This window comes from Metopolophium dirhodum, chromosome 7, assembly GCF_019925205.1.
Source record: "Metopolophium dirhodum isolate CAU chromosome 7, ASM1992520v1, whole genome shotgun sequence".
Classification (NCBI taxonomy): Eukaryota; Metazoa; Arthropoda; class Insecta; order Hemiptera; family Aphididae; genus Metopolophium; species Metopolophium dirhodum.
The window spans coordinates 33,094,440-33,121,447 of record NC_083566.1 but is presented as its reverse complement, the minus strand read 5'-3'; the positions used below and the strand labels follow the sequence as shown (position 1 = coordinate 33,121,447).

General features: G+C 31.0%; 2 protein-coding genes across 3 annotated transcripts; both read right to left on the bottom strand.

Moving 5' to 3' along the window:
- Positions 1-1,099: 1,099 nt before the first annotated feature.
- LOC132948217 (probable cytochrome P450 6a14) lies at positions 1,100-19,611 on the bottom strand. Of its 2 annotated transcripts, XM_061018598.1 has the most exons (8): positions 19,439-19,611; positions 19,187-19,269; positions 9,128-9,363; positions 8,220-8,514; positions 5,940-6,356; positions 4,277-4,469; positions 2,604-2,870; positions 1,100-1,483 (listed from the first exon to the last, which is right to left on the bottom strand). In XM_061018598.1, the coding sequence occupies exons 3-8, from the start codon at positions 9,322-9,324 to the stop codon at positions 1,314-1,316; spliced, it is 1,539 nt and encodes a 512-aa protein (XP_060874581.1). In that variant the 5' UTR covers positions 9,325-9,363; positions 19,187-19,269; positions 19,439-19,611; the 3' UTR covers positions 1,100-1,313. The 2 variants fall into 2 exon arrangements, with proteins under 2 accessions (XP_060874581.1, XP_060874580.1); XM_061018597.1 differs by having other exon boundaries at positions 19,187-19,611.
- A 4,123-nt stretch (positions 19,612-23,734) lies between these two features.
- Positions 23,735-26,667, bottom strand: LOC132949753 (odorant receptor 43b-like). Its single transcript, XM_061020808.1, has 5 exons — positions 26,009-26,667; positions 25,014-25,122; positions 24,555-24,659; positions 23,989-24,147; positions 23,735-23,812 (listed from the first exon to the last, which is right to left on the bottom strand). The coding sequence occupies exons 1-5, from the start codon at positions 26,665-26,667 to the stop codon at positions 23,735-23,737; spliced, it is 1,110 nt and encodes a 369-aa protein (XP_060876791.1).
- Between the last annotated feature and the right edge of the window lie 341 nt (positions 26,668-27,008).

Sequence of the window (27,008 nt, the reverse complement as noted above, 5' to 3'; positions counted from 1 at the left end):
GTAGCCGTCTTGTGTCTTATCTTTTGAAAAGGGATACTTGAAATTTACACCGTATACATGTATATTTTATCAATTCCTATACTTCATAAAATTAAAAAAAAAATTTTTACTCGTCGACTCTTGAGCTGTTAACGGAAATTTTTATTATAATGTGATACTATGTACGTAGGTTAGGGTATGTACTACCATCTAATGAACAACTGTTTAGCCGTAACTTGATAATATATTATACTAGTTGAATAACCCGGCGTTGCCCGGGAAAAATTTTTGATTGATTAACTTCTTTTGGGTATATAATTCGCTGTGCATATGGAAGCCAAATCATATTATATTTTAATTTTTAGCCGTCCTGCGTGGCGTTGCGCGTAAGACTCGCTTATGGTTATGCGAACAGTTAACAGTATATTATCAGGTAGGCAATCTACCTGCGGTAGATTGTGGACACGGCGAGGTGGGTGACAAAATAAAACCTATATTACTATAATATTAGTACATCTTTGTAGTTCAAAAAAATGTTTATACAGTGTAAGTACCTAAAATAATATTGAAGTCATAGTTAATCGTCCCAAATTGTTAGGAGCATTTAATATTTATATATTAATATATTTTGGGGGTTATTTTATTTCAATTTATTTCATTTTATTTTTACGGATAAATCGGCGTAATTGGACCTAGCTTTGTGAAATAATTCGTATATTTTTTGCAACCAAAAGCAATCATTAATTAACAAAAAAAAATTTTCAATTTACACCGTGAATCTTAAGATTCCCGTTTGACCACCTCTTTAAAATATGAATATCAGAAAATCCTTTCTTATTGCACATCTAGATCAATAAAGGAACCACTATTCCAAATATCAAGTACGTATATTATACGTTTTATATTTTAAAACCAATATTGTATATTTAAATTAAATATTGCTTGATAGATGGCGCCACTATTGTATTCTTTCAACCTCTTATCTTCCCCTTTATGTGTGGGATTTCCAAAAATCCTTTCTTAGTGCGCCACTACATTGCTTAAGGAACCTCTGTACAAAATTTCAAGTCCCTAGACCCAGAGGTTTGGTCTGGGCGTTGATGAGTGAATAGGGCCGGTCTCCTATGTGTATATAGATTTTTATTAAATAAAACATAGGTAACATTATTATTAAAGAGATTATTTCTTATATACATATAGTCATATAGAAATTAACAAAATAAATATAAAGGTTTCAATATTATACCTATATAATATATGATATATATCAAATTACACGTTCTATGTTAAATTACATTATCTAGTACAAAAACTATGGTGCGCGTGGTGTGCTCTCATGGTTTACGTTTATTGACGTTCAACCATATACCGCCTTTCGGACACGACAGGAATGACGCCGGTTCAAACTCGATGCGTGTACAGGATTTTTCGCTCAGCGTCACTAAGTAGCTGTGAAGGAACTGGGCCAATGCCAGTTTCATTTCTAACATGGCAAAACGCATACCTGTTGAAAAAATAATAGTTACAACTTACCGGCATTCTAATTTCGGGGTTCAGTGCATTTGGGGCTGAAGTTGGGTATATAGGTACAAGTTTTCTTATAAATATAATGTAATATATATTTATTTATTATAATCGATGATCTACCGACATACCTACAACCTTCACGCGACTTAGGAATCTATTAATATTCTATTTCCATGTTCCAAAGTAGATATAGTGTGTACGGTGTACGGTGTACCTACTGTAAGAGGTATAGGTACTGTATAATATAGCCTATAACATTTTATCGAGAGGGGTAGCCTAATTTAGGTAATTAATAGTTAGAAAAATAATAATAACAATAATAAACATAATCAATAATTATAGTATATGATTGCAATTTGTAATTTGTATATAGGTATATATGTTTTGATTCTGAATGAAAATATGAATTTACCTATTAGTTTTACAGTTACGTGTCTTATTGTTATTTTAAATAGGTAATAAAATATTCGTGTCTGTAAATATGCACCAATCTTAAATTGTTTGAGGGTGTTATTTTGGTAGAAAATTGCAATTAGTTTGGGGGATCAAAAGTAAAATGTCCCTAGACTCCTAATACTGTAGTATGTATCAAAAAATCAGGAAAAGTTAACAAAATTACGAATGATAACTACCTAGTTTTCTAGAAAAATAATTTAGTTATTTAACTATTTTGTTGTAGATAATTTAAAAACGAATAACCTATAGCCTATAGGTATTTTCAATGAATATTTTGATTAGCATTTTCTTGAAATGACTAACTTTTAAAATATTTTTTTGGCTCTATTTTTAAGATATTTATCGACATTTTTAGTTTTTTTTTCTGTTTGTCTTGACAGATTGCTAAAATCACGAAAACTTGTAAATTATTTTGCGTTATTCTGTAGTTGGAAATTCGTAACATTTTTACAGTTCATATCTCAAGCTGGAAAATTCAATAGGTATACCTACAAGATTCCTCGTAGGTGTCTAAGGGTTTTTCCCTTTTAATCAATTCAGGGAAGTACTAATAGAAATATACTATCGATTCGACAAATTTTAGTAAAATTGACTATATTGTATGAACAAAAAAATTGGCTGGTTCGTTTTGAAAAACGTACCTATGCATATGCGCGGGCCATCGCCGAACGGCAGAAAAACTCCGGCGGGCCTCCCGTTGTCGCCACCGCCGCCGTCGCCGTCTTTGGCGAACCGGTCCGGGTCGAACGTGTCTGGTTCCGGATAGTACTGCGGGTCGTGGTGTATCGCGTAGACTGGTATCAAAACGGCCGTGCCCACGTCCAGGTCCAGGTCTGTGCCGGGCACCCGGAACTGTTTGGTGCACACCCGGGCTAAGGCCTGTACCGGTGGATATTTCCTCATCGTTTCTGCGGCAGCGGGTGGTAGGGTACCGTGGGTGCATATCATGTCGCGTCGAAGGCGTACGTGCGTGTCAGCGAGGCGTTATTGATACGATGTTTGTGCCGGAGCGACCGATAAACCAACAAAAACACACGAAAAATTACACAAACATCGACGACTTGTATATTATAATATGTTCGTAATAAAATTACTACCGTTGTTGACGCATTATAGGTATTGTGCGCAATATGATATTACCTATGTATATTATGGTCTTTTATTTGTTGTTGGCCGTGCAGAGTCAGACTTATCACTCAAATCTAGAGAATACGTTCTGGCAGCGGATTTAATTTCACGGGGGGGGGGGGGTGTACCCCAAACACCATCTAAATAGGTACGCCAGTGCATCCGGGTTACCAAAATGTAAAAATCTGAACAACTAGAATAGTCTAGAACTTCTGGAATGGTCAATACTTTGACCAAGTAATTTGTAATCATAATATACAGAATCCATAATTTTTAAATTATAATGAAACTCATTTGTTAAGAATAATGTAATTCAATGGTTTGTTTTAGTTAATTCATGGCAGGGTTTATATATATGAATAAATTATTCCCAATATTATTATGTTTTGTGTAATCATAATAAAAAAAATTTCTATTCTATCACACACCGCATTAGTGCATTAATACTTTTACAGTGACACCTTCAAATAGCGGATTAGAGGTTTCACAGTAATATCTATATTACATTCTGTCTCATATAAAAAGTAACCTCAGACGGCGACCGATTTTCGCCCGGTTCGGTGAGACCACAAATATAAGTTTTCGCCGTCAGCTCTGTGGCCTCAAAATTACTTACCCGCATTAGTCTTAAAAAAAAAATGCAAGCTATGTGGCTGTTTAAAAAATAAAATGACGATCTCAGCGTATTCGGCTATTGATCACACCCATTTCCACTGCCTGCTGCTATGCGCAGAAGCCCATTGCCCCAACTCCTCGGGGGGCCCAATGTTACTCTTAAATGAGATAGAGACACAGAGTTAAAGTGTCAAAATAGGTATTTAAATAATATTTTAAAGCATTTTAAATAATACAAAAAAACCTAATATTTCCAATGGCTAGTGTCTACTTCCGTCAAACGATTCACGTATACATACAATAATATACGATTATTCAAATTTGCTTATTGTTCCTACGAACAGGTTGTAAACATCTTGTAGACAAAAATAAAATAAAAAATATGTCGTGCACACATACAAGCCGTCTGGGTCTCCCCGATTGTCGATCGTGCTATACTCATTATTGACTATATATAGTTATTACCTACTCACTAATATTGCAGTACATATTATTTGCATATTACAACCTATAGGTACACCTATATGTCATTATGCACCGCACGACGGTCGAGCGCAATGCGAATACTTGCCTTTCAGACATTGTTCTAAGTAGTTCATCGACGAGATTGCTTCATAAGAGAACGGCAGTCCGTACACATTGGCTGTCTCGTTGATTTCGTCGTACACCCTGCTTTGAATGTCCTGGTTGACGGCCATCTCGTGCAAGCAAAAACTCAGTGTCGTGGACGACGTCTCGAAGCCGGCCAGGAAGAACACGAACACCTTTGAAATCCAAGTTTATGTAAGTACATATACATTATACATGTGTACGATATCACAGGCGGAGATTTAGTTGCATTTTAAGAAAGGCTCAATAGTTGTTTAAATTAAACTCTGTACTTAGATAATTGGTACATTGATACATTTTTATATTATTTTTAAAAAATACAGAAAAAATATTACGATTTTGAAAATAAAAAATTCAAAAATCTTTTCACTGTGCTGCATACTAACCGTATTACTTTATGTATTCGTATATTGTATACGCGAGCTTTCACGAGCGTTTAAATAATTAGTAAATAAAAATAAGTATAGGTACATAAACAAAATAAAAATAATTTATGCGTGGGTTTACTAATTCGAATATATATTTATTAATATGACGAACAGTGGACATTATTGCATGTTTTGGGCATTTTCAAATTATCGTGAAACAAAACAACTTTATTTAAAAAAATACTGGCATATTGATTGGGTTAATAAATAAAGATTAACGTGATATGCTAACACCGTGATAAACGAACACGTATCTACTGATTTCCATTTCTTCGTACAATTTAGAATATAGATGTAAATTTTTTTTTAACACGATTTTGTCACAAATAGAGACTCATAAAATCTTACGTACTTACGTACCATATGCACAAATAGGAGGGGGGGGTGTATGGGCCAAGCCTTCACCAATAACTTTAACAGCCCTCCCGAACATTTTCTAAATTATTTTTAAGTTTTTTCAATATTATAAAAGCAGGGCTTCAGGCTACAGCCTCCCCAAATTTCAAACGCTATTTAACCTACCCAAACATAATATTTTTTAAGAAATATTTTTAAATATTATCCAAATGTTTTTCCAACAATTGTATGTACATTTGAATTTAAAAAAAATGCTAAATATGCACAAATATCCAAATTCAAACTTATTTTATTTAGTTCCGTAATTTCATAAAACAAATTTATAACTTACCTAGAATAATCTACTACCGCTACATAAAAAACATACAAATTCAAGAAGTCCCGAACCCTAATAATAATATTTTTTAACAGTTTCAAGTTTCAACTACTCACGAATAATATTTTTAAACTACAATAAAATAACTAAAATTGTCATTATTCGTTGAAGTAGGTATCTATAATTTCGTCAAAAATTGAACTAAAAATATCTATAAAAAAACTGTGTATATATATTTTTTTGTTACAGTATATGGACTACTTAAGAGAAATCTTGTTTTAAATTTCCTGTCCTTAACTATAAAAATTGAACAATTTATAAACTTAAACTACAAAATAATTTGCAAATTTTCATGATTTCGTAAAATATTAAACTTTAAATGCTTATAAAAAAAAATTGTGCCTGCGTATCTTTAATATTTTTGAACTGATATTATAACAACTATGATGAGAAACCTTACTGTGGGCGCTGTATTACATGATATAATCAAAAAAAAAATATATATCGGTATATTATGTATTTACTTGAGCGGCGATCAACTCTTCGGTCAGTTCAATCGAATTAATCGCGTTTTCTTGGTTGTGATTTTGGTTTTTAATCTCTAGCAACAGCTGTATGAAGTCGTTCCGACGCACTCGGTTGGTGTTCCGGAAGTCGATTGTCTGTTTTACGATGCCCATGAAGAACTGTTGCACTTCGGCCGGGAACGTGCGGAGTTTCAACGCCTTGAAGAGTTTCGGGAAGAACACTCGGACCATTTTGGCCAACGCTAAAGACGCGGACGAATTGAGCACCGCACATCCCATCCGTCTGAATTCGGATTGCGAGTCTTTCAGCGAATTGCATTCCAGTCCGAACGCGCACGTGCCAATCACGTCCGTAGTGAATTTGGCTGTTAGGTCGCGAATTTCGAATTCCGTCTTTCCAGACTCGATGGTTGCCTGCAGAACGTAACACAGACCGTTTCATATTATAATATTTGGATTTACCGTTATTAGTGGTATACGGCGGTATAGGTATTAAAACAAGCGAATAACGATCGGATTGAATAATTATGTATTAAGTATTAAGTACCTACCGGGAGATGGGCTTATTGCTGTTGTACATTTCAGTTTTTATAAGTATACACTTAAACTCCACACAAACATAGTACCTACTATATCTATCTATAAATTGTACATAAAACAGATTTTCATAAGATCCATACGAAGGCACACGCTCTGCAAGGATATAGCAATAATAGGTAGGAGAACGGGAAAGTATACAAAACCACATAGTGCAACATTAATCAGTTCAAAAAGTTCTCAATGGTAAATACTATATTCAACGATTTGGGAAATTATGTAGAGTCTAAAACAACGTTTATGTGAAAATCAGTCTAATAAAACCAACGATATAATCAATAAAATTCATATAAAAAAACAATTATTAAAATAGTTAATGAGTAATGACCATGGCGAGAATATGTGTATCAACAAAATTATAAAAAGTCGATATGTATACATTTAAGTAATTAAGGAACCATTGGTGTTAATATTGGTAATAAAAATGATTCAAAACTATTGCATATCTAGAAAATTATGTGAACTTTTTAACTGTATAAGAAATGTTGTATATTATTACTATATATATTAATATTGTATTTATCTATATAGGAACTCCGTATACCAGGTACGAGCTTAGCTCAGGTGTTGTACGTATGAGTTATTATTGTTATTATTGTATTATAATTGAATTATGCTGAAAAAAAAACTGCACTAAATATATTTTTATCAGCCAACATAAAATGCTAATAATATTTTTAATTTTTTCATCAAACTTAAGCCCGGCCACTATGGCCATTAGCTGTTTTTGTAGGGGGGGGGGACGGTTGGAACGGTTGGTTGAAACACGTTTTTAGGTTTGGCTTCAAATTGGGCACCCGTAGGTTTCTGCCATGCCCGGTCGGGGGATGGAGGCCTCACTCTCTAGACAGTTGCCTGCCCAGAAAGAGGAGCCGCCCGTGGTCGAGGTTCGAACCGGCCGTTGATTTCTAAAACCGCCCACTTGTGATAAAATATAGGACAAAACCGCACACTTTTTTAAGTTAGAACAGCACAATTTTTAAAATTGTTGTATCCAAAAACCGCACGCATGATTTTGACCGCAAAAAGGTCTTTACTATAGTACTTTATAATGTAAATGTACAATTATTAAGCAAACAAAATTTTAAAATTTAAACAAGTGTTCGTAAAAAAAAAAATATAATATAATTAATAAAAATAAAAATAAAAAATATCACTATTATGTATTTACTAACTTGTTTTTGGTTTACAATTGGACGGACAATATTTTACACTTCATTATGGGACTTACGTTTTAACCACTATTTGGGAAAACAAGACCGGCTACTAACGAGTGGCTAAATACGTGACTAAAAAGAATTAAGACTTAAAACGTGTTAGCATGATTATTGTATATTATTTTATTAACTTATTATCTTATCCGTCATTTAGCACAAAAAAAATTGTGCGTTTTTAACCCACTATAAGTTTAGTTATACCATGACCGATAAAGTGTGCGGTTTTTGTCTATCGACCTTTTTGTGGTCGAAATGAAAAGTGTGCGGTCCGAACCGACGACGTAGTCCACTCGGCCACTCCGTCCCCCTCGCTAATAATATATATTATTATAGGTACACGCATAATATGGTTATGATAATTCAATTATTTGTGGATTTCAAACAAGTAAGAAAGGAAAAAAATTACCGTTGTTTTTAAATAATAATATTGAGTAAGAACTACACTTCTACCACAACTACTTACATCCATGTACTCAATAAGTTGCACCCCGCAGCCTTGTAACAGCCCTAACATACTTTTGATTTTACCAGAGCTGAACGTGGGCGTGAGCTTTTGTCGGAGAATCTTCCACGTGTCGCCCTCTAAATTGACTAGATGTTTGGTCAACGGTTCCCTGTGACCGTCGTACAAGAATCCTCTGTCCGTGAAGTGTGCGAAGCTCTTCACCAGAAACAACCGAATGGTCTCTGGATCGCGGAGTAGCAGCGTTGGCGTCTGTAACTGGTACATGCCCACAAACTTTTCACGAGGAAAATCACTGTAACACGTCGCCACAATATTGTACACCATTACATAATAAGTTGTAACTTGTAGCGGTATGTATATATTATTATATTGTATCGATATGGAAAATGTTAGTATACGTGTATAACACTGTTGACCTTTAAGTTTTTTACCGATGTGGTATGGTATTTATGGGAGTTCTATACTACGACCTACGCCGTGTTCGTCCAGATCAATAAAATTTTATTTCTACCACATTTGTTTGAAATATCGTTTTTTCAAACTATTAGGTACTGCATGGGAGGCACACGTTTGTTTACGATAGAATTCTATGGTATTAATGGTGTATTTTATTTTGTGTATAACTAAGCTAAACAAATTAATTGTCATGCCATTCAAACATTTGAGGTAGGTACAAAAAACTAAATGTTAAATTATTAAGTCGGCACTCTGCAGTATATTTATGAGATCATAATTATTTTAACAATATAGAATCTTTAGCTATCCATTATAATATCATCAGCCTAAACGGGCCAAAATAATCATTTCCTCGTTGCTCACCTCTAGGGTGACAGCACCGAACGTCATACCTACTCGTTACAATGGTTGCGCCTATTGTGCAGTTGTGCATTATACGATATACATACTTGTAAATTTTTTTCAAGCACTCGCCCTGGGTCATTTTTAGCGTCACGTGGTCTTTGATATTACCGAATAATGGTACTGGCACGGCAAACGTCACCGACTTCGTCTTCCAATACTTGTACGTGGATGTCGAATACTTGTACAGGAATAGTACCACTGTCGTACAACATACCACGATTATGACGACGGCTGGAAACATGATGTACCTTATATATAATGCTGCCTCGGGCTTCGGAATCTAAAAATAGAGCGTACAAATAATGTCTTATATTGTGCATATAGCCTCTATATAGATAAAGTATATTTTGTAATTAGCTATACTGCACTGTCTTGCATTAACTATAAATTTCGCAAATATGCATTATAGAGCGTCTAGAACGTGAATGGTTAATCCATGGTTTTGGCATATTTATATTTTAATTTATTTTATTTTATTTATGAACGGGCTAGGAGCCCAATAGTACAATACAATATTTTATAGTAATAAATTTGAACAATATAACATAATAATTAAGTAAGCAAACGTCAAACAATACAATTGATCAAATAAACAAATGGAAAATATAAAAAAAAACAAAAATATTAATATTAACAAAAAATAAACAAAAGGTAAAAAGTAGGAGTAACAGATTGCAGTACTATTAATAAAACGTTTTAAGAGAAGCCTAGGTGCTCGTTACAAATGCGCATCACACGGTGAATAGGATTATTTATACCATAGTTGGTGCTGTGGAAATGGAACAACAAAAGAAGAATTAGATCTAGTTAAGTGAGTAGGAACTTTGAAATTAATTAGAGAAAGGAGAAAGGGAGCATCCACACATCCGTCAGTCAGCTTATGCAAAAACGCCAAATTAGCTTCGACTCTTGAGACATGAGTTTAAGTTTATTCATCACTGGCCTATAATCTTGCGATGGATGTGGAATTTGCAAAATAAATGACGCCGAAGAACAAAAACGCCTTTGAGGACCCTCTCAATGCAAGAAGAGTCAGCTGCCGTAAAAAGGTCCCAAAGAATGGAAGAATATTCTAAAAGAGGCCGTACGAGAGAGCAATATGATATATTATATGATATATGGGTACAAGTTTGCGAGTAATTATTGCAGACATTTGCAGACGGCTTAAAAACAGGTACAATTATTATAGGTACTGCATGACATTTTCGTATTTGCATCGATCTCGTCGACAAGTTTTTTATGCTATTTGAACGTTATTACTGATTGAATGGAGTTAACGATTTAAATGTACTTACCAGCAATAATATTTAGTAACGAAAAATAATAAATATACATTGAATTACAATATTGTACATCGTTCAACGTATTACAAACATATTTTCTAAAAGAGAATAACCTCGATGAAAAATTAAAATAGAAATTATATTGTCCATCACTGTTTGACGAGTCATTTTTTCGTATGCGGGTACGCAATGCTTGCGTAGGTATTCTACTCTAATAATCTTATACTAACGTATGCCCTATGTTCACAAATACACGTATAACATATTTCAGAAAGAATTTTTTTATAATTATTATGGGCTTGTAAAATAATACATTTATTAATTTATCGCGTTTTTGCGTTCATACGGTATTGAGATGGGTATTACCCATGGATAAATATATAGGTATGATCGCATTGAGACGCATTTTCGTCATGGGCTGCGCACCTACAATTATTGCATGTTATAGCATGGAAAGGAATCTCAGCTGGCAGTGGTTTTAGGATTTATTTAGCCAAGAAATTAATAATTTGTATGGTTTTGTTGGCAAATAAATCGAAGTGATAGTATTCACTGCCAGTGGCGGCCATGACACCTGCGCATCACAAAGTTGCGATCATATCTATATATTTAGCCGCGGGTATACCTACAACCTTTTCAATTTATATACACTGTATAGGGGTTATGTATTGTGTTTTATTCTATAAAGTAATTTCTGATTTATGAGGATATGAGATAGATATAAATAAATCATATATTAATAATAATATTATATAATATAAATATAAGATAAAAAAGTTGGATACCACTCTGTTGCACAGTAGGTTACAAGTGGGTCACTGTAATAGATGTTGTTAAATTTGAATTCAATGATAAAATATTTAAATTACAACAACATTGAAAAATATTGGGAATTATTTTCAACCCCCCAAAGTACCAACTAGATTCACTTTCCTATTAGTAAAGGTACTGTTGAAGAAGATCTAAGCATTTTTATGGTACTAAAAAGTGATGGGTGACACACAAAAATAAACTTACATCATTGTAAAACCAATACATTTATCGCTTCACTCAGAATCTAAAATTATTCGATGAGAATTTGTAAATTTACGGTTGAAAATCCAATGTAGAAAATATTTAATCTTAATTTTTATTTAGTTTGATGTAGAAAAACTTATGAGGAACCTTGTATTACATTTTCAAATCTTAGATATAAATTGTTTCTAACTCAAAATAATTTGCACATTTTTGTAAATTGAACGAGTTTTATCAAAATTCAAACTTCAGACGCTCAAGAAATTATTGTGGACTCATGCTCTACTTTTTTTTTTAATTTCCATTAACAACAACTTATGTGGAAGCTTGTACAAAGTGTTCAAGTATTTTGACCCAACAACAAATTTTTTATCGACAATAATTAAAGAAAAACGAATAAAATTGAAATTTCCTTATGCCTATAAATAGCTCAAAAAGAGTTAACATATTTTGAAAATTTAATGATGTATAGAAAACAGTCATATGAAAATCCCGGAAAATAAAGTATCTACGGTTATTAGTTAATTAATTACACCAAAAGAGATGGAATTTGTCAAAAACTGGTTTTGCGTAAAATCCCTGTTTTTTCTTAATTTTTCCCAACCCTTTTGAAAACTCCTGTAAATTTTCCATTTTGATTAATATAAAGTACCAACTAGATTCACTTTCCAAAAAAGATACTGAAGTTTAAAATCAAAGCATTATTTCGACTACTAATCGTCTGTACATAAACACAGATCATTTTAAAATCAATACAGAAAAATTACAGGAAGATACAGCTGTAAATTTAATACTAAATTATAGTTTGTATTTCCTTTGAGAACGCACTTGATATATCATAACGTGCGTATATACGAATTGTACAGTTTTAAAGACTAACGTTGGTATATCATTTTTGACTTTCTATTATTCGTTCAAAACGGTTTCTAAATTTAATATATACAAAATAGGTAGGTATTTAATAGTTAAGGTAACATAATTAGAACTAAATGAAATGCATTGATCGCTATCGCTATCCCACTCCAACTTCAATGTTTTTATATTCAGTACATAAACAGAAACGTCATAAAATTGATTGAATTAATCAAGCCTGATTTACAGTTAAGCGTGTGCTGCATTCTGTATGGCGGACACGATTTTTTTACGAAGTGTGTTTAGAATTTCGTATTCCCATATAGATCCCATATAGATCCCATGGAATAATATATAATTTAACGATATATCTATATAATATTATTTTAAATGAACACGCACAACTGTATAAAAGTGGTCAAAATGAAAACATAATCGTGCAGGGTTCTTTCTTGCTTTATTTTATGTGATTTCTCAGAGTTTTATCACATCCAAAACTAAGTTGTTCATTTTGTTAATAAAATATATGTTTCGCAGGAGTTTCAGATAGACTCCTTTTTAAGGCTAGAACTCGAAGAATTGATCTTATGGAAGTCATCTTAGGAATTTCCAAGTTGGTAGTTTCTAAAAAATAGTGAATGGCTTCAAAAGATTCGGGTTAAAATTTGGTCTCGAAAAACAATGAATGTAGAATTCAACTATCATTTAACTCGTAAATATACATCAATTATTTTTTTAAAAACTAACGTTTTAAAAAATTTATGGAATTGCAGTTTTGAGTATTAATTATCCTGTAAATAAATACAAGATTAACGATAGTATCTTTGCTAAGACGTTTTTAATCAACCATTTGGATTTTTATTTTCATATACAGTTGTTCAATGCTTAAAAACGAATAACGTTATTATTTAATTATTATTTTACAAAATATGGTATGGTTAAAAAATAATACTTTTATATTAATTTTATTAAAATGTGTAATCGTATGTTTGAAGAATTTATGTGTTTGGATAAGATTAGTTCTGGCACACGCAATCATACTACAAACGATTTTTTTTACATAAGATCTAAAAAATATTAATTCATAATTTATTTTTATTTGCATTTACAATATAACTGGGTACGTGTGTCGTGTAATACTCGTAAATAAAATACAGATGAAAACAATTATTATCAGTACCTATACCATATTACATTCGTCAATCATAATTTATTCCTACGTCCTATCAGGTGAATATTATAATGCGAAGTTTATAACAAAACTGTCGATATTTTGAATGGTGAATACAGTGCTTCACTAAGTAGATAATATAATATAAATATATTTTATTATTTTGCGCTCAATCTTAAATCGTTTCAATGGATACAATCGCGCTATACCTATATATATAATTTGCGATTGTTCCCATTTATTATTTCTGATAGAAATCGTTATTTTTATTTTCAGTTAATTTACTGTGGAATACACGCATACTTCGCTATTACTTACAGTATAATGTGGTTATATATATACTATATTATAGTAAACCAAGCTCTGCTTTGAATATAATATTTATAGTTGCTTTCTAATTAAAAGTCTGAATACAAAAGTGTCTCGTACCTAGGTGAGCGAAATGGGTTGTCGTCACTTCTAAATAAGGCGAGTGTTTAACACATCTCAGTCTCTGTATAATATACCTACTATTGAATATCAATGATTTTTTTTTATTATAATATATTGAAATCAAATGGAATATTTACACAATATAATTTTTTTTTTTAGCCGTATACTTCAAGAGAATGGCCCTGAGCTGGATAAACTTGAAGTGTATATACAACATCATCATTACAGCATTTCATCATTAAAATTTACTGTAGTATAATATTAGAATATTAGAAAAATACCACGTGTGATTATTTTGTATAATTCTGCTTCACAAACTAAATAAATAAATTACGTTTATTTTAGACTAACATGGCGATTGCGACAATTTTACATTCATGCAGAATTCAACGAGAATTCAAATCGTAAAACCTTGGCCCAAAAACTTCAATATAGATGGTAAGGTGAAATTAAAAAGTAATTATGTATCATTATTTTAACCAAATGCCCAAGTACCAATGCACGGTATAAAAATGACGTTCAAATCTAGTGCGCTCAAACGGAGATTTGTAACATCTCTATTTAATTACAATTTTTGGGCACTATAATGTAGATGTTTGGACATCTTTATGCTTATTATTAATAAGTAATAGCATTTGTTGGAGTGAAAGCGTTAAATATTGTACCAAATAATACAAGTTATTGTCTATGTACCATCTACACCAGTTTGGGAGATCTAATATTGATGTTATTGATTCTGTAACAAGATGTTCAAGATAATTTATTTGAATTTTTTAATATCACGTTAAAAATATAAGCAGTCGTAATATATTTAACTGGCTACAACAATTTTCTTCGACCTTAATGATCTTAAACGAAATCAAATTTTCTATTCGTGTGGCGGTTCTTACGTAATCTTATAATGTTCTTAATTACAACCTATATTATTTGAAGTTTTATAATATACGAAATTAAAAATGTATCTAAAATTGGTGATATCTAAGTATTGAATATCTAATGAATATTTGTTCATTAAACATTTTGACTACTGGAGTAATGATTAGTAGACCAATACTTTTGCAGGGACAGTTGCTATATTACTAAAAGCTCAGCTTATCTTTAAAAGTAAATTAAGAAAAAAACAATTTGTACAGTATTCGATATAATATTAACTTTTGATTTTTGAACCTTGCCTCCGGTTATAAAATTGAAAATTGAAAATATAATTTGTTATATTTTGATAATTCTCTGCTGCATAATATATTATTACATATTCATATTGCTATGAGTATTTAGTAATAACTAATAAGGTAGGTTGATCGAATTGTTGCCAATAACAAATCCCATGTATTATACAATTATATTATTTTAATATTTTACTATATATTATTAGGTACTAGATGTTATTATCTATTATAAATTATAATTCAATACCGTAGAATGGTGTGAATATAATATAGGCTCTTTTAATAAATAGGTAACTTAGAATTAATCAAAATATTTTAAAATTGCATTGTGTATGGAAAGTAAAAATACCTATATGAAACAGAAAATATGTCGTAAACGCGCGTTTACCTACATGGCCGCATTACATTACTATCGTGTACACACAATTATATATAATTTACTATCTCTATTCAATGGCGGGTTACAATAAATTGCTAAGCTTACATTACTGCCCGACAATATTGCAGCAGACAGCTGCAGTGTAACATTTTTTGAATCAAACTATTTTCGTCGATTCGTTATTATATTGGTATACTTACACGGTGAGTTATGTATAGTATGCATTTGCTTGTATCCACAATTAAGACAGGTTTTAATTTTTTTCGATAGTAAAATATACTGTGGCACAAAAAAAGTGAGTCGGGTGCGCTTTTTTGTAGTATTAATATTACTAATTATATTATTGTTACAGCGCGCGCGAACTTCTGACACGGCGCCGCGTGCGATGACGAAAACGAATGTTCAATGCATGATAGACTCTATACCCACCTGTTAGAAATGTCGAATGTCGTACATAATAATTATCTTAAGTATAATTTGTTTGCACATAATATATGTCTATACTATATATCATAATTAATTGAATCGGGTCAATAATCAGTTGTAGGTTTTAGGTTACCTACTATAGTTACCGAGTGACTATATATATATATATACGGTACAATTTATGTTATATACTACGTTTCGTTATTTAAACTGCTGAACATCGGAACATCCCACTTTTATATCGTGTAAAATCTTCGAGTTTTTACCAACTCATTAAGCTTAATTCGTCTCATTATTTCGATATACATCTTGATATTCGAAATCGTTGTATTCGAATTTTTATTTTCATTGGGCTTGCGCAATCAACTCGCATCCATTCTGCATAACCAATATCGACGCGGTCGAAACCGTCGTATATAATAATAGGTATATCGTTTATATCGTTTCCGATGATTGGACCATTAACTAATTGAGGGAATGAGTATTGTTTTTTTATTCAAATAAAGGATCTTGCTCTATGAATTACGATTACACTAAAACCCGAATTTTACATCTGTCGCATTATAATGGAAATCTTTATAGTAGATGATTTTAAGTCATGGCGTATGAATGTCTTATGGTACAAGACACGAGGCGTATACACAATTACAACTAATAGTCTTTCACTAACGAACATTTTATACTCACAGCAAACATTATACAGTATAAAAAAAATAAACAAGAAACGACGAGTGATCTACCTACCATTTATTATTGCCTTGTTTTTCTATACGTTTGAATAGTTAGAGTGTTTGTTAAATAGTACGTTTGAATCTGTAGAGTTTGTTCTTTTTGGACGCGTGAAATATACTTTGCATTCGAATATTCGTGTCAATGTCATGTATACTGGTATATGCTAAAATATAATATTATATATAAGTATACCTATATATACGATGAGCATAATAATATTTTAGTTGAAATTCATAACTTTGAAGGGAAACCAAAGAATGTATATTTGAATTTATTAATTATTCGGCGTTATAACTATAGTCATTTAAATATAATTAGTGATAGTATAGTTGCAGAGTAGACCGGTACACTGACGCACTGCACGCATTGAGTATTTATATACATTGTGTAGATATTATATATGTATATTTACAATACAGTTATTCTTATAAATTATAACGTTTCGGGAACTTTGTCAAGAGTAATAAATAATAATTGTTTTATTGATTGGAAATTTATTAGAAAGTAGAGTAGTTTGTTAGAGTAGTAACCAAATATATAAGTTACTCATTGGATTACTTCTTAAGACTCAAAAATGACATCATACTGAAACCAAAGCTCTAAACATGTAAACGTACAATTTTTCATCATAGACATCTGAAGTTTAGATTTTGACGAAATTTCATACATATTTAAACAATGAATAATGATGTTATCACAGAATAAATGAGTAATGTTGGTAATTTTGTTGTGATTCAAAAAACATTATTCGTGTAGTTTTTAAACTTGTACGCATGCAGGCATGCTATATATATTTTACTGCCTTTTCACAATGTAATTCTCTAAATATTTAGATTAATACATTTTAATCTATTCCATATGTATACCATGACGCTATTCACACTGTTCTACGGTAAACGGTAAGGTGGTAAATTGACTCAAAAGTTAATATAAGTAATAATATAATATGAATAAATGATACAAACATGCAATAAATGCATTACCTACGCATGTTCTGGTATTTCGTACATTTTATAATTATGTGTTTAAGAGGCTGAGCAGATATGAGAATATGAGGGAGAAAAAACATGTTTTGGGCTATGTTCTGGCACACTATAACGTCCCAAAATCTCTCTTTCTCTCTCAACAATCCCGTCTGGTGATTTCTCTCTCTATGCGCTGTCCATTAATTCATAGGGCTATGGTGCTATCAAAAAAATAAAAACGATACGTCACAGATGAAATTCTTCCTTATGCATTGTGGATATTTGGTGACTCTTCTACAAATACAGAGGGAGTATAATAATAGTTGTACCACTCAAAAATGTTTTTGCTATGCTGTACATTTGTAAGACAGGGACAACACACGCGGGTGGAGGCGTGAAACATCCTCTTAGTCGCATAATTCAAAAATGAACGAAATATTAGGGCATACGTAGGCGGCACGTCGGTACCAATCTCTATTTCATCGAGTATGGAAGAAGCGCTTAACCAGAATACAGCTTAAAAATAAGTTTTAATATTGTATATATCTAATACCTACGTCCTACACCATTAAGAATCATCATTATCTGTATTTTTTCTTTATATAATATATTATAAATAAATATAGATATTATCTATTTACTCATTTGTATCTTAATACTCTAAGCTATAATAACTTCCAACATTGAAACCTATTTATTTAACAATAAAAAAAAAAAATATACAAAATATAAAAATTATAAAAAGATAAACAAAAATATAAAATATAAACATAAATATATCCGTCTCCACGCAGAATCGTTTTTCGTATATTATACAACAATACATCATTCAATTCAAATTTAATTCCATCCATTACCCATTCGGCTATTCGACACCTACTGTACAGCAGAGAGGTACCCACTTGTCCACCTTTTTTCTTTTTTTTTTTTTGTTCAATTCGCTGTTTATTAAATATTGCCCTTCCATTTCAATTTAATTTAAACATCATAAAAACTTCTACAGATCAAAACATCATAAATACGACTGCACTGCACACAAATTATCAACAACTCACGTGTCACACACGATTGTAATAAAAATATCTTAAATTACAAATGTAGATAACTGCAATATCTTAAATTATAAATATAATTTTACAATACGTTAAAAGTTAAAAGTTAAGTACTATATTATTATAAGCTCATTACTGATTAGTCATATTAGTTAATCATTTAGATGAAATAAACTTAATATGACAAGAATTGACAAGTTGATGTAAGTGTTTTTAAAATGTTGAAATATAAACAGAAAAGGGAACAATAGTTTAATTTATTATAGTCCCATGGGATTACTGTATAAAAGTACACAAGCAATGCCAGTCAATACGAAAAAATTGACGGGAAACATTGGATCTCTTTAAAATCGGTATGTAGTCTAATCAAATTACAATTTGTTTTTTTTTTTTTTTACTATAATTTAAGTTAAATTGCTCAACGCATTATTTATTTTTAGCAAATGCAACGTATATATTTGATTAGTTACTAAGAATTAATTTTACTGCACATTTTATATTGTGACGAGCAATTATTTTGTTGTTACTCATTTGGAAGTGATTTATAGAACGCTGGTTTTACTACAATAGTATAATGGTAATATTTTTTTTAGCATAATATTAAATGTAATCGATTGGAGGTATACTATACCTATGTCTTTTTTTGCGTTGAAGTTTGAACAGTATAATTATGCGGTAGCGGTCGTCTTTGGATTTTGCCGTCCGCGATCACTGCTGCAGAAGTTCGTCACAAAAACAATAATAAGTTATAAGCTCGAAGATTAAAATCCAATAAATTAAATATCAGCTACTATAGGAAATTAATATTATCGTAAACTTGGCTCGTTTTCGATACGGAGGTAGAAACCCATGAGATCGCATATCATACACCGTAGGCACATACTTGTCTTATAATGGTGCAAGCCGCTGTTGTCGTGCGGCCGGACGGAACTCGACTATAAAAAAATGTATACCTATGAAAGGTATAAAATACTAAATTATCGGTTTCTGACGTTTGCGCGACACGCGGCGTCGGTCGTCGGACAACTGCGCACCGTAAAGAACATCCAAACCTACGACGACGACGGCGATAAAATATTAACATCGTAACGTATATATATATATATATAGGTACCTATATGCGAGTGCTGTGTGGTTGGAACCGGCTGGTGACGAAAAGCAGGTCGAGGTGAATATATATTATTATATATATAAAACGTATAATAAGTAATAATATCATAATAATATAATGTATATACGATACGAAATGTTGTGTGTATCATTCGGTCCTTGGATGTCCTTCACCCCGGTGGCGCTGTACTATATATATATATATATATATAATAATATAGTAGTTAGGTATTGTAATACCTATATATATATCATTATATCTTGATGCTGCTGCAGGTATCCGAGGTATGCCACAACATACCACTTCGCAGTCTGATGTTGAATGTTTTTTTAAAATTTATTCCAACGAATCCCCAAGTGACTCGGAATCAAACGAGTCCAATTTTATTTCTTTAAAGTTATCCATTCTGTGGGTAAAATAAAATAAAACAATGCCTTGAAACCGATCACGTTCGATCGTAGTGGCGAGGGTATAATGTTATTATAATTAAGTAATACGATGTGTTAGACGAGTGATCTCTGTACCAGGCGAAATTAAATATTGCATTAATTCCAATTAGACAACTCCTTAGAACGTGGACAAATATTAATGATATTGGCAGTAGGTACATAATATATAGTAGTGTATACTATACCTTAAACCTATATAATATTATATACTATGCGGCTACTTTAATTTGTTTCTTAAATATTTTTGTTTACAGCTGGAAAAAAGTACCCAAACGAGGAGAGTGCGATCATCATTCTCACTTTTTAATACATAAAAGAGATACGTATAGATATGTTATAGAGATTAGAGACACCCGGTTGTTATGTAAATAAAAATGTAATATGTATACCTTACAAATTTGTCAAAACACTAATCATATATACACATTTCAGCTATGGGTACCGGCTTTGAATAAGATTTTGGAATACATTTACAATTTACTAACAATGACATTAATTGACCCCTATAGTATATTATGGAGTAAGAAGGTACATCGATAGTGTACAAGCAAATTAAAAAGATTTAATAACAGTTATTTATCAATAATTATTTATTACCAAAATCTGAATTGTGAAGGCCCTAATGCAATAACCAGATAAATCAATTTTTTGGTAAAACCGTATTATTCAGTAATAAAATATAATAAAGAAAAAATTATATATTAATGGGTGCAACATACATATACTATTCCAGTATAAAGTAACCTAATTGTTAGTTAAAGGTTAAAATTGAGTTATCTATTTATAATTAAGTACAAGAAACAGATAACTCAACATGTCTTGTTAGTTGATTTTGTTCTCTAAATATTATTACCTCTGTTTTTTCATGTTTAGTTCTTACATAATAATTACATAATTTTATCTTTAAAATAAGATATTACCTACTTATAAATGGTAGCTAATTATAGTAATTAATACTAATATTTTAGTTGTATTAATATACGAGTAAGTAGGTATGAAGAAATTTAGTTATTTACCATTTATTATTAAATTCGAGTTATTTATCATATTAAATAGGTACAAGATAATTATTTATCTAAAGCAATATTTAAAGGTTTTGAATGTAAATATTTCTTATTGCCTCAAAAAGACGTGTCAGCCAAATTAATATTTGCGTAATAATTGTATAGGTAATTGAGACCTATCGGTTACCATAATATATCAACACATGTCAATAATTATTATTACTATAGTAAAATAATAGTCTAAAGAATCGTGCTAATGTAAGTCAATTTGCAATCATTGAAACAGTATGTCTAACAATAAAATGGTTTTGAGGAGAGGTATATAATTACAGAATCCAGTTATGACAATTACCTATACCTACACTCATACCGTTTACTCCCTATGAATTATGATGAATAAAAGACATGTTATAGATTTCTATAGTATTAGAGATATTATGGGCTTGTATAATTGCATGTAATATTTTAATAAAACTGTTTTAAAAACGGTTATTTTATTTAAAGTTGTAATTTATAGTTTTACCACATAAAGTAAAAATAATAATTGATGTGCCTAAATTTAATTTTCAGCAGTAACTAACCTAAAATTGTATTTAGTTGTATAGACATGATATATATTATGGCATATATATAAGCTAATTTAACTTTAATACTTCCTCACTTATATCATATTTGGATAGATTAACAACATATACTTTTGAGATAACATGGAAACCTATCATAGACGATAGTGGTGTATCTAAATTATAAATAGTCTATCCACAATGCTGTGGTATCATAATACTTACTACTTGTTTGTTGGTGAATTTTTATTTATTCGTCTAAGACATTATAAATTATAATTTATGAATCTGATTTGAAAAATTGGATAAACAACTAAAATGGATACACATACATAAACAATTTTACATTAAAACGCATCTAGTTTTTAAGAAATTTTAACAATAATTGTTAACTAAATAACTAGTATAATATGTATACCTATTTTTTTTTAAAGGTTTATCCGCGGCATACGGAGGATTATTGGATGTAGGTACAGTTATATAAATACATTATTCTGTCCAGCGAGTGAACCCACTGATTTTGGGCATCACACCACCCGTCACCCTGCCATCGAGACCGATTCCACTTTGGCAGAGTGGCGCGTGTGGACGCGCAGAAGAATCGATTTTCGACTGGCCACGGTTTGTTCTCTCGCTGGACAGAGTGTAGGCATTATGACTTGTAAGTTCCATTTTTGGAATATGTTTATGATTAACATCGTGTGGATAACCGACAAGTGCACACACGCTATTGTTATCTCCGCACTATGTTTACTTCAAGTGCCGTTTATCTTAATAATTTTATCTCAGACCTGCATCAATCGACGTGAAATCGCGTTTAGAGGAAACCACCACCAGCAATAGCTTCTCTACGTACTCTAAACTAACCATCAAAAGGAAAGTCAATAGTAACCGTGTAATTCTAATAATATGGCATAGGTTAATATTACAAACTATCTATAGCCATCTTAATCAAGTTATTATTTGTATATATACTTACAGTAGTTACCTTTGGACACAGACAACATATTATAACTCCAGCTGACAATTTATTGTTCTGAAATTGTACGTACCTTGCCAATTAACAAGACAGGTAGTTAAAAATAAAAAAAGTAACTAAAATATATGAACAAAAATAATAAACCACAATTATTACTGAAATCGGAAAATAACAAATGATCTTTACCTTCCTCGACAACTGCAAAGAGATGCAAATAATTTATTTCTTCAAACCAGTAACCACTACTACATCTTCGCTGATTCTGAGATCAGTTCTAGAATATAAGTACCTATCAGTTAAATTGTAATTGACACACAAAGTTAGGGGTCATGCACTCTGCCGCACATACACTAAAGAAAGAAGATTCGCGACTACTGATGTTATTAAAAGGCGTAATACAATTTTCTGAATTGAGTATAGCACTTACTGATGTAGTGATGTCACTTGCCTTGACAGTTACAGCTACAAATCAACCTTAACACATTTTAAAATCCAACCCAATACTCTCGATAATTATAGGAGTATATACAATTTTCTAATAGTTACCTATATATTCTGTATTTTCAATAATATTGTATACAATGTAAACACTCAGCCATACTCGTCAATCGATTATAATAATTGTTGTACACAATTATATATTATAACTTATGTTAAATCATATTTTTATACTTATAAGTGATTTAAAATTATATTCTGATTTGAAGTAATAACTATCTCTGTTGTGTACCTATAATTATTTGAGTAGGAACTAGGGAGAGTAAAATAATAAATATTATACAGTCATTCAACACATTTGAGACCAAATTTATAATTTTCCCTGGAAAAAAGGTTCAAATATTTCATTTGCATGACGAGTGCATCTTATTAAAGGATGGCGGTACTACAGTGTTAAAAAGAGCATAATATGTGAGACATTTTAAGATCTGAAAATAATAAAACTACCAACAACAGTTTTTATTTTAGCAGATGAACAAAATTTGATTTAAAAACATTTTAGAATTCACTATAATATTAGAATACATTTTAGAATTCATAATATTCACTAATCGTTTATAAAGATAATATCGTTTTCATATTGCAGTTTCTTTAAATTGGTGATTGATTGATGATAATAAAACATTAAACACCGTATATGCAAATTTTAGGATCTGAAATAAATACAAATATATGCCTGTTAAATGTATAATAATTTATGTTTTCTAAAAAACAGCGCCTGATAAATTTCAAGTAATCCAAAAAAACTTTGCAACAACACACCTATTATATTCATAAACATTGATTATACCTAACGCATTTATAATATATAAACAATAACATTGCTTACTTTGACAAGTAGATTTAAGTTTATGGTGAAAATGGAGCCAGCTTTAAATTCTAATGGTATTGTTGCTCTCATCATCATAATTAAAATAAGTCGTTTAAATGATTTGTTTCGAGAATAACATGATCGATGTTCAAAAAGTGCGTTCAATATACCATTGTGCTGAGAAATTAAAATAATTATAAACACCTATATATGTATATAGATTATAGGACATAGGTACATGGCAAACATCCATTATATTATTATGAAAATGTATTGACGTATAATTTATTAGTTTATACTTCAGTTCACGATAATATTTTTTTTAAATAATTTGAAGTCATCTTCTATCGTTTTAAATTGCAAAAAAAAAATGTTATAACGACGCAATATTGTAAAAACACATTATTTTTGCAAAATGTAAGTTTGTTTATTGACTAAAATTTTCTAAAAATAATAGAAGTTTTTGAGAAAATTAGTGTTTACCATGTGAAATACCATGCTGTAAAGAATATAATTATACACATATAGCCACATATGTATAATAATGTGTAAGACGTATAACACATATTATAATTAATACTTACTAAATCATACATGTTGCTTGCATAAATGCAATACATTATAATTGTCATGAGACACGCCATACTACTAACTATACACAATCCCAATATTATTTGATGAATAAAACCCTAAAAATAATACAGGTATCTATAATTAATAACTTGAATTCCATATAATTAATTGTTATTATATTGCCATAAATTAATAATAATGTAGTATTATATTCTTTTAAATCTAAATTCAACAATATAGAACAATAATGTTCTTCAATCTTCATATTTTGTTATGAGAGCTGAGTAGAAAGTTAATATTTGCACTGCATAACTCTACAGGATAGTAGTTTTTACGAAATTCTATAAAATCTAAAATTATTGAAACTGTTTTGTTATTAACCACATAGGTAGTTAACAAATATTTTTGAACTATTAATAAAATTAAACAAATATATAATTATTTATTACTGCCGCGCGTCTACCACACACCTGTATGACTTGAATCACGAAACAACTAGTTAAGCCAACATATAATCCACAAAATTCTATTGTCAATAATATGGGTTTTTCATAAACGGTCTTCATATCTTCAAAATACCTAAACATACAGTAATTAAGTTTATAGTATTAATTGTAGATACCTATTAAAAGATTTTTTTGATTTGGTAATTTCATTTTCCAAGGCAAAATATTTTTCTAAGTATTTTTATTCAAAACAATCAAATTTAGGGCGAGTAGTTTATGAGTTATAAGTATTTAAAGTTTAGATTGGCGGAGTGGAGTGGTAGGGGTTACCCCGCAAAATGTTTGTCCAGTACTCCGCTTGTCTGAACTTTAAATACTTATAACTCATAAACTACTCGCCCTAAATTCGATTTTTATGAATCAAAAAACTTAGAAAAATATTCTGCTTTGGAAAATGAAATTAAAACTCTATGTTGTCATTCAAAAAAGTAAAAAACTTAAAAAAATATTTAAAAATATGATTTCTTAATAAAAACGTTGTTTTTTTAACAACTTGAAACTATGTAAAAAAATATTTTCAAAAACATTAGTACTTTTTGAGATAATCAGTATTTTACGCTTAATGAATCGCCCTGTACAATATTCTCACTATTAATTATAAAATAATATTATATACATGTAAAATGAATTAGGTGCTTTGTCAATAATTTAAAAACAAAAAATTTTGCCTAATATATTATTATTATTATTTAGATTCTACGGACAGCCTATACTATTTAGGTTGTAGGTATTAGTATTATTATGGGATTAATTCACAAGTCATTACTAAATATGTATAAAATTTAAAATTATATGCTGATACATTAGATTATTAGGTGCAGGCTAAATTGGAATAGACAGGAAAGTTAAACTAATTTTAAATATAATTTTTTTTTGTTTGACAGAACTTTTAAGTTAAATGTCACCAAGTATACCTATATGAACTATAATATATATACAGTGCACCGAACACAACTCACTTCAACACCTGTTGATGGTGTTTGATCGCGATCTTTAATTTCTGTTCGTCCTCGTTTACAATCGCTTCTTCGACCTGCTCGTCGAGTATCTGAAAATGTCTCTTCACGACGCCCGCGGAATACATGAACGTCACATTCAAGAAACAGGTTTCCAAGTGTGCAAAGTACACGGGCAAAGTATATACAATATATTTGCACACGTAAACGGTCACGTTTGTCGTTTTTATCGGCAACACGTCGATGAAAGGGAACGTGAACGGATCGCCGATCCGCACCCAATCCAACGAAATCGTGTACAACAAGGAAACCGCCACGAAGACGTTCGAAATGATGAAATGATGTTTGATCATTATTGCGATTTTCCGTCTATAGTTTTCCGGTATTTCCACTCCCTGCGAACGCTGGTGCATATCTCGGCGTTGTGACTGATGGTAAATCCGAGCGGCTATGAAAGCAAAAATGTGGACTTCGATTAACAGGCACAGGACGCCGTACAGGCGAATGGATAGATTTTCCGTTGGGTCGGCGATCGTCGGATACGTAGACACGGTGAAGAGCAGCGTAAAGGCCAACTCGCAGTAGTTGAAAAATACCAGACCATAACCGCGGTCGTGGCTGCAACCCATGTTTTGCAAAAATATGTCAACTATGTGCGCCATGTCGTGTCACCGTTGGCACACTGAGTGTGATTATTTTTCGGTTTCTAATATTTATTCAACACCGATGTGGTGTTTATAAAATACTAACGTCGAAATGCAAAAACATCTACAATATTTTATAATATTATATATAATTATAGGCTAGTCCAAATGTTGTTCGCCTCTTATTAATAATGTAAAATTAAATACTACCTCTATATGTATTAATAAGATTGATACTAAAATGGACTAACCCATATATTATTTGATTTGTGACTTTTTTTTTATATTATATTGACCTCCCGTAGAAAGGAACTAGTCATCATCTTATTGTTTATTTATTTAAGTTTTTTACTGACATG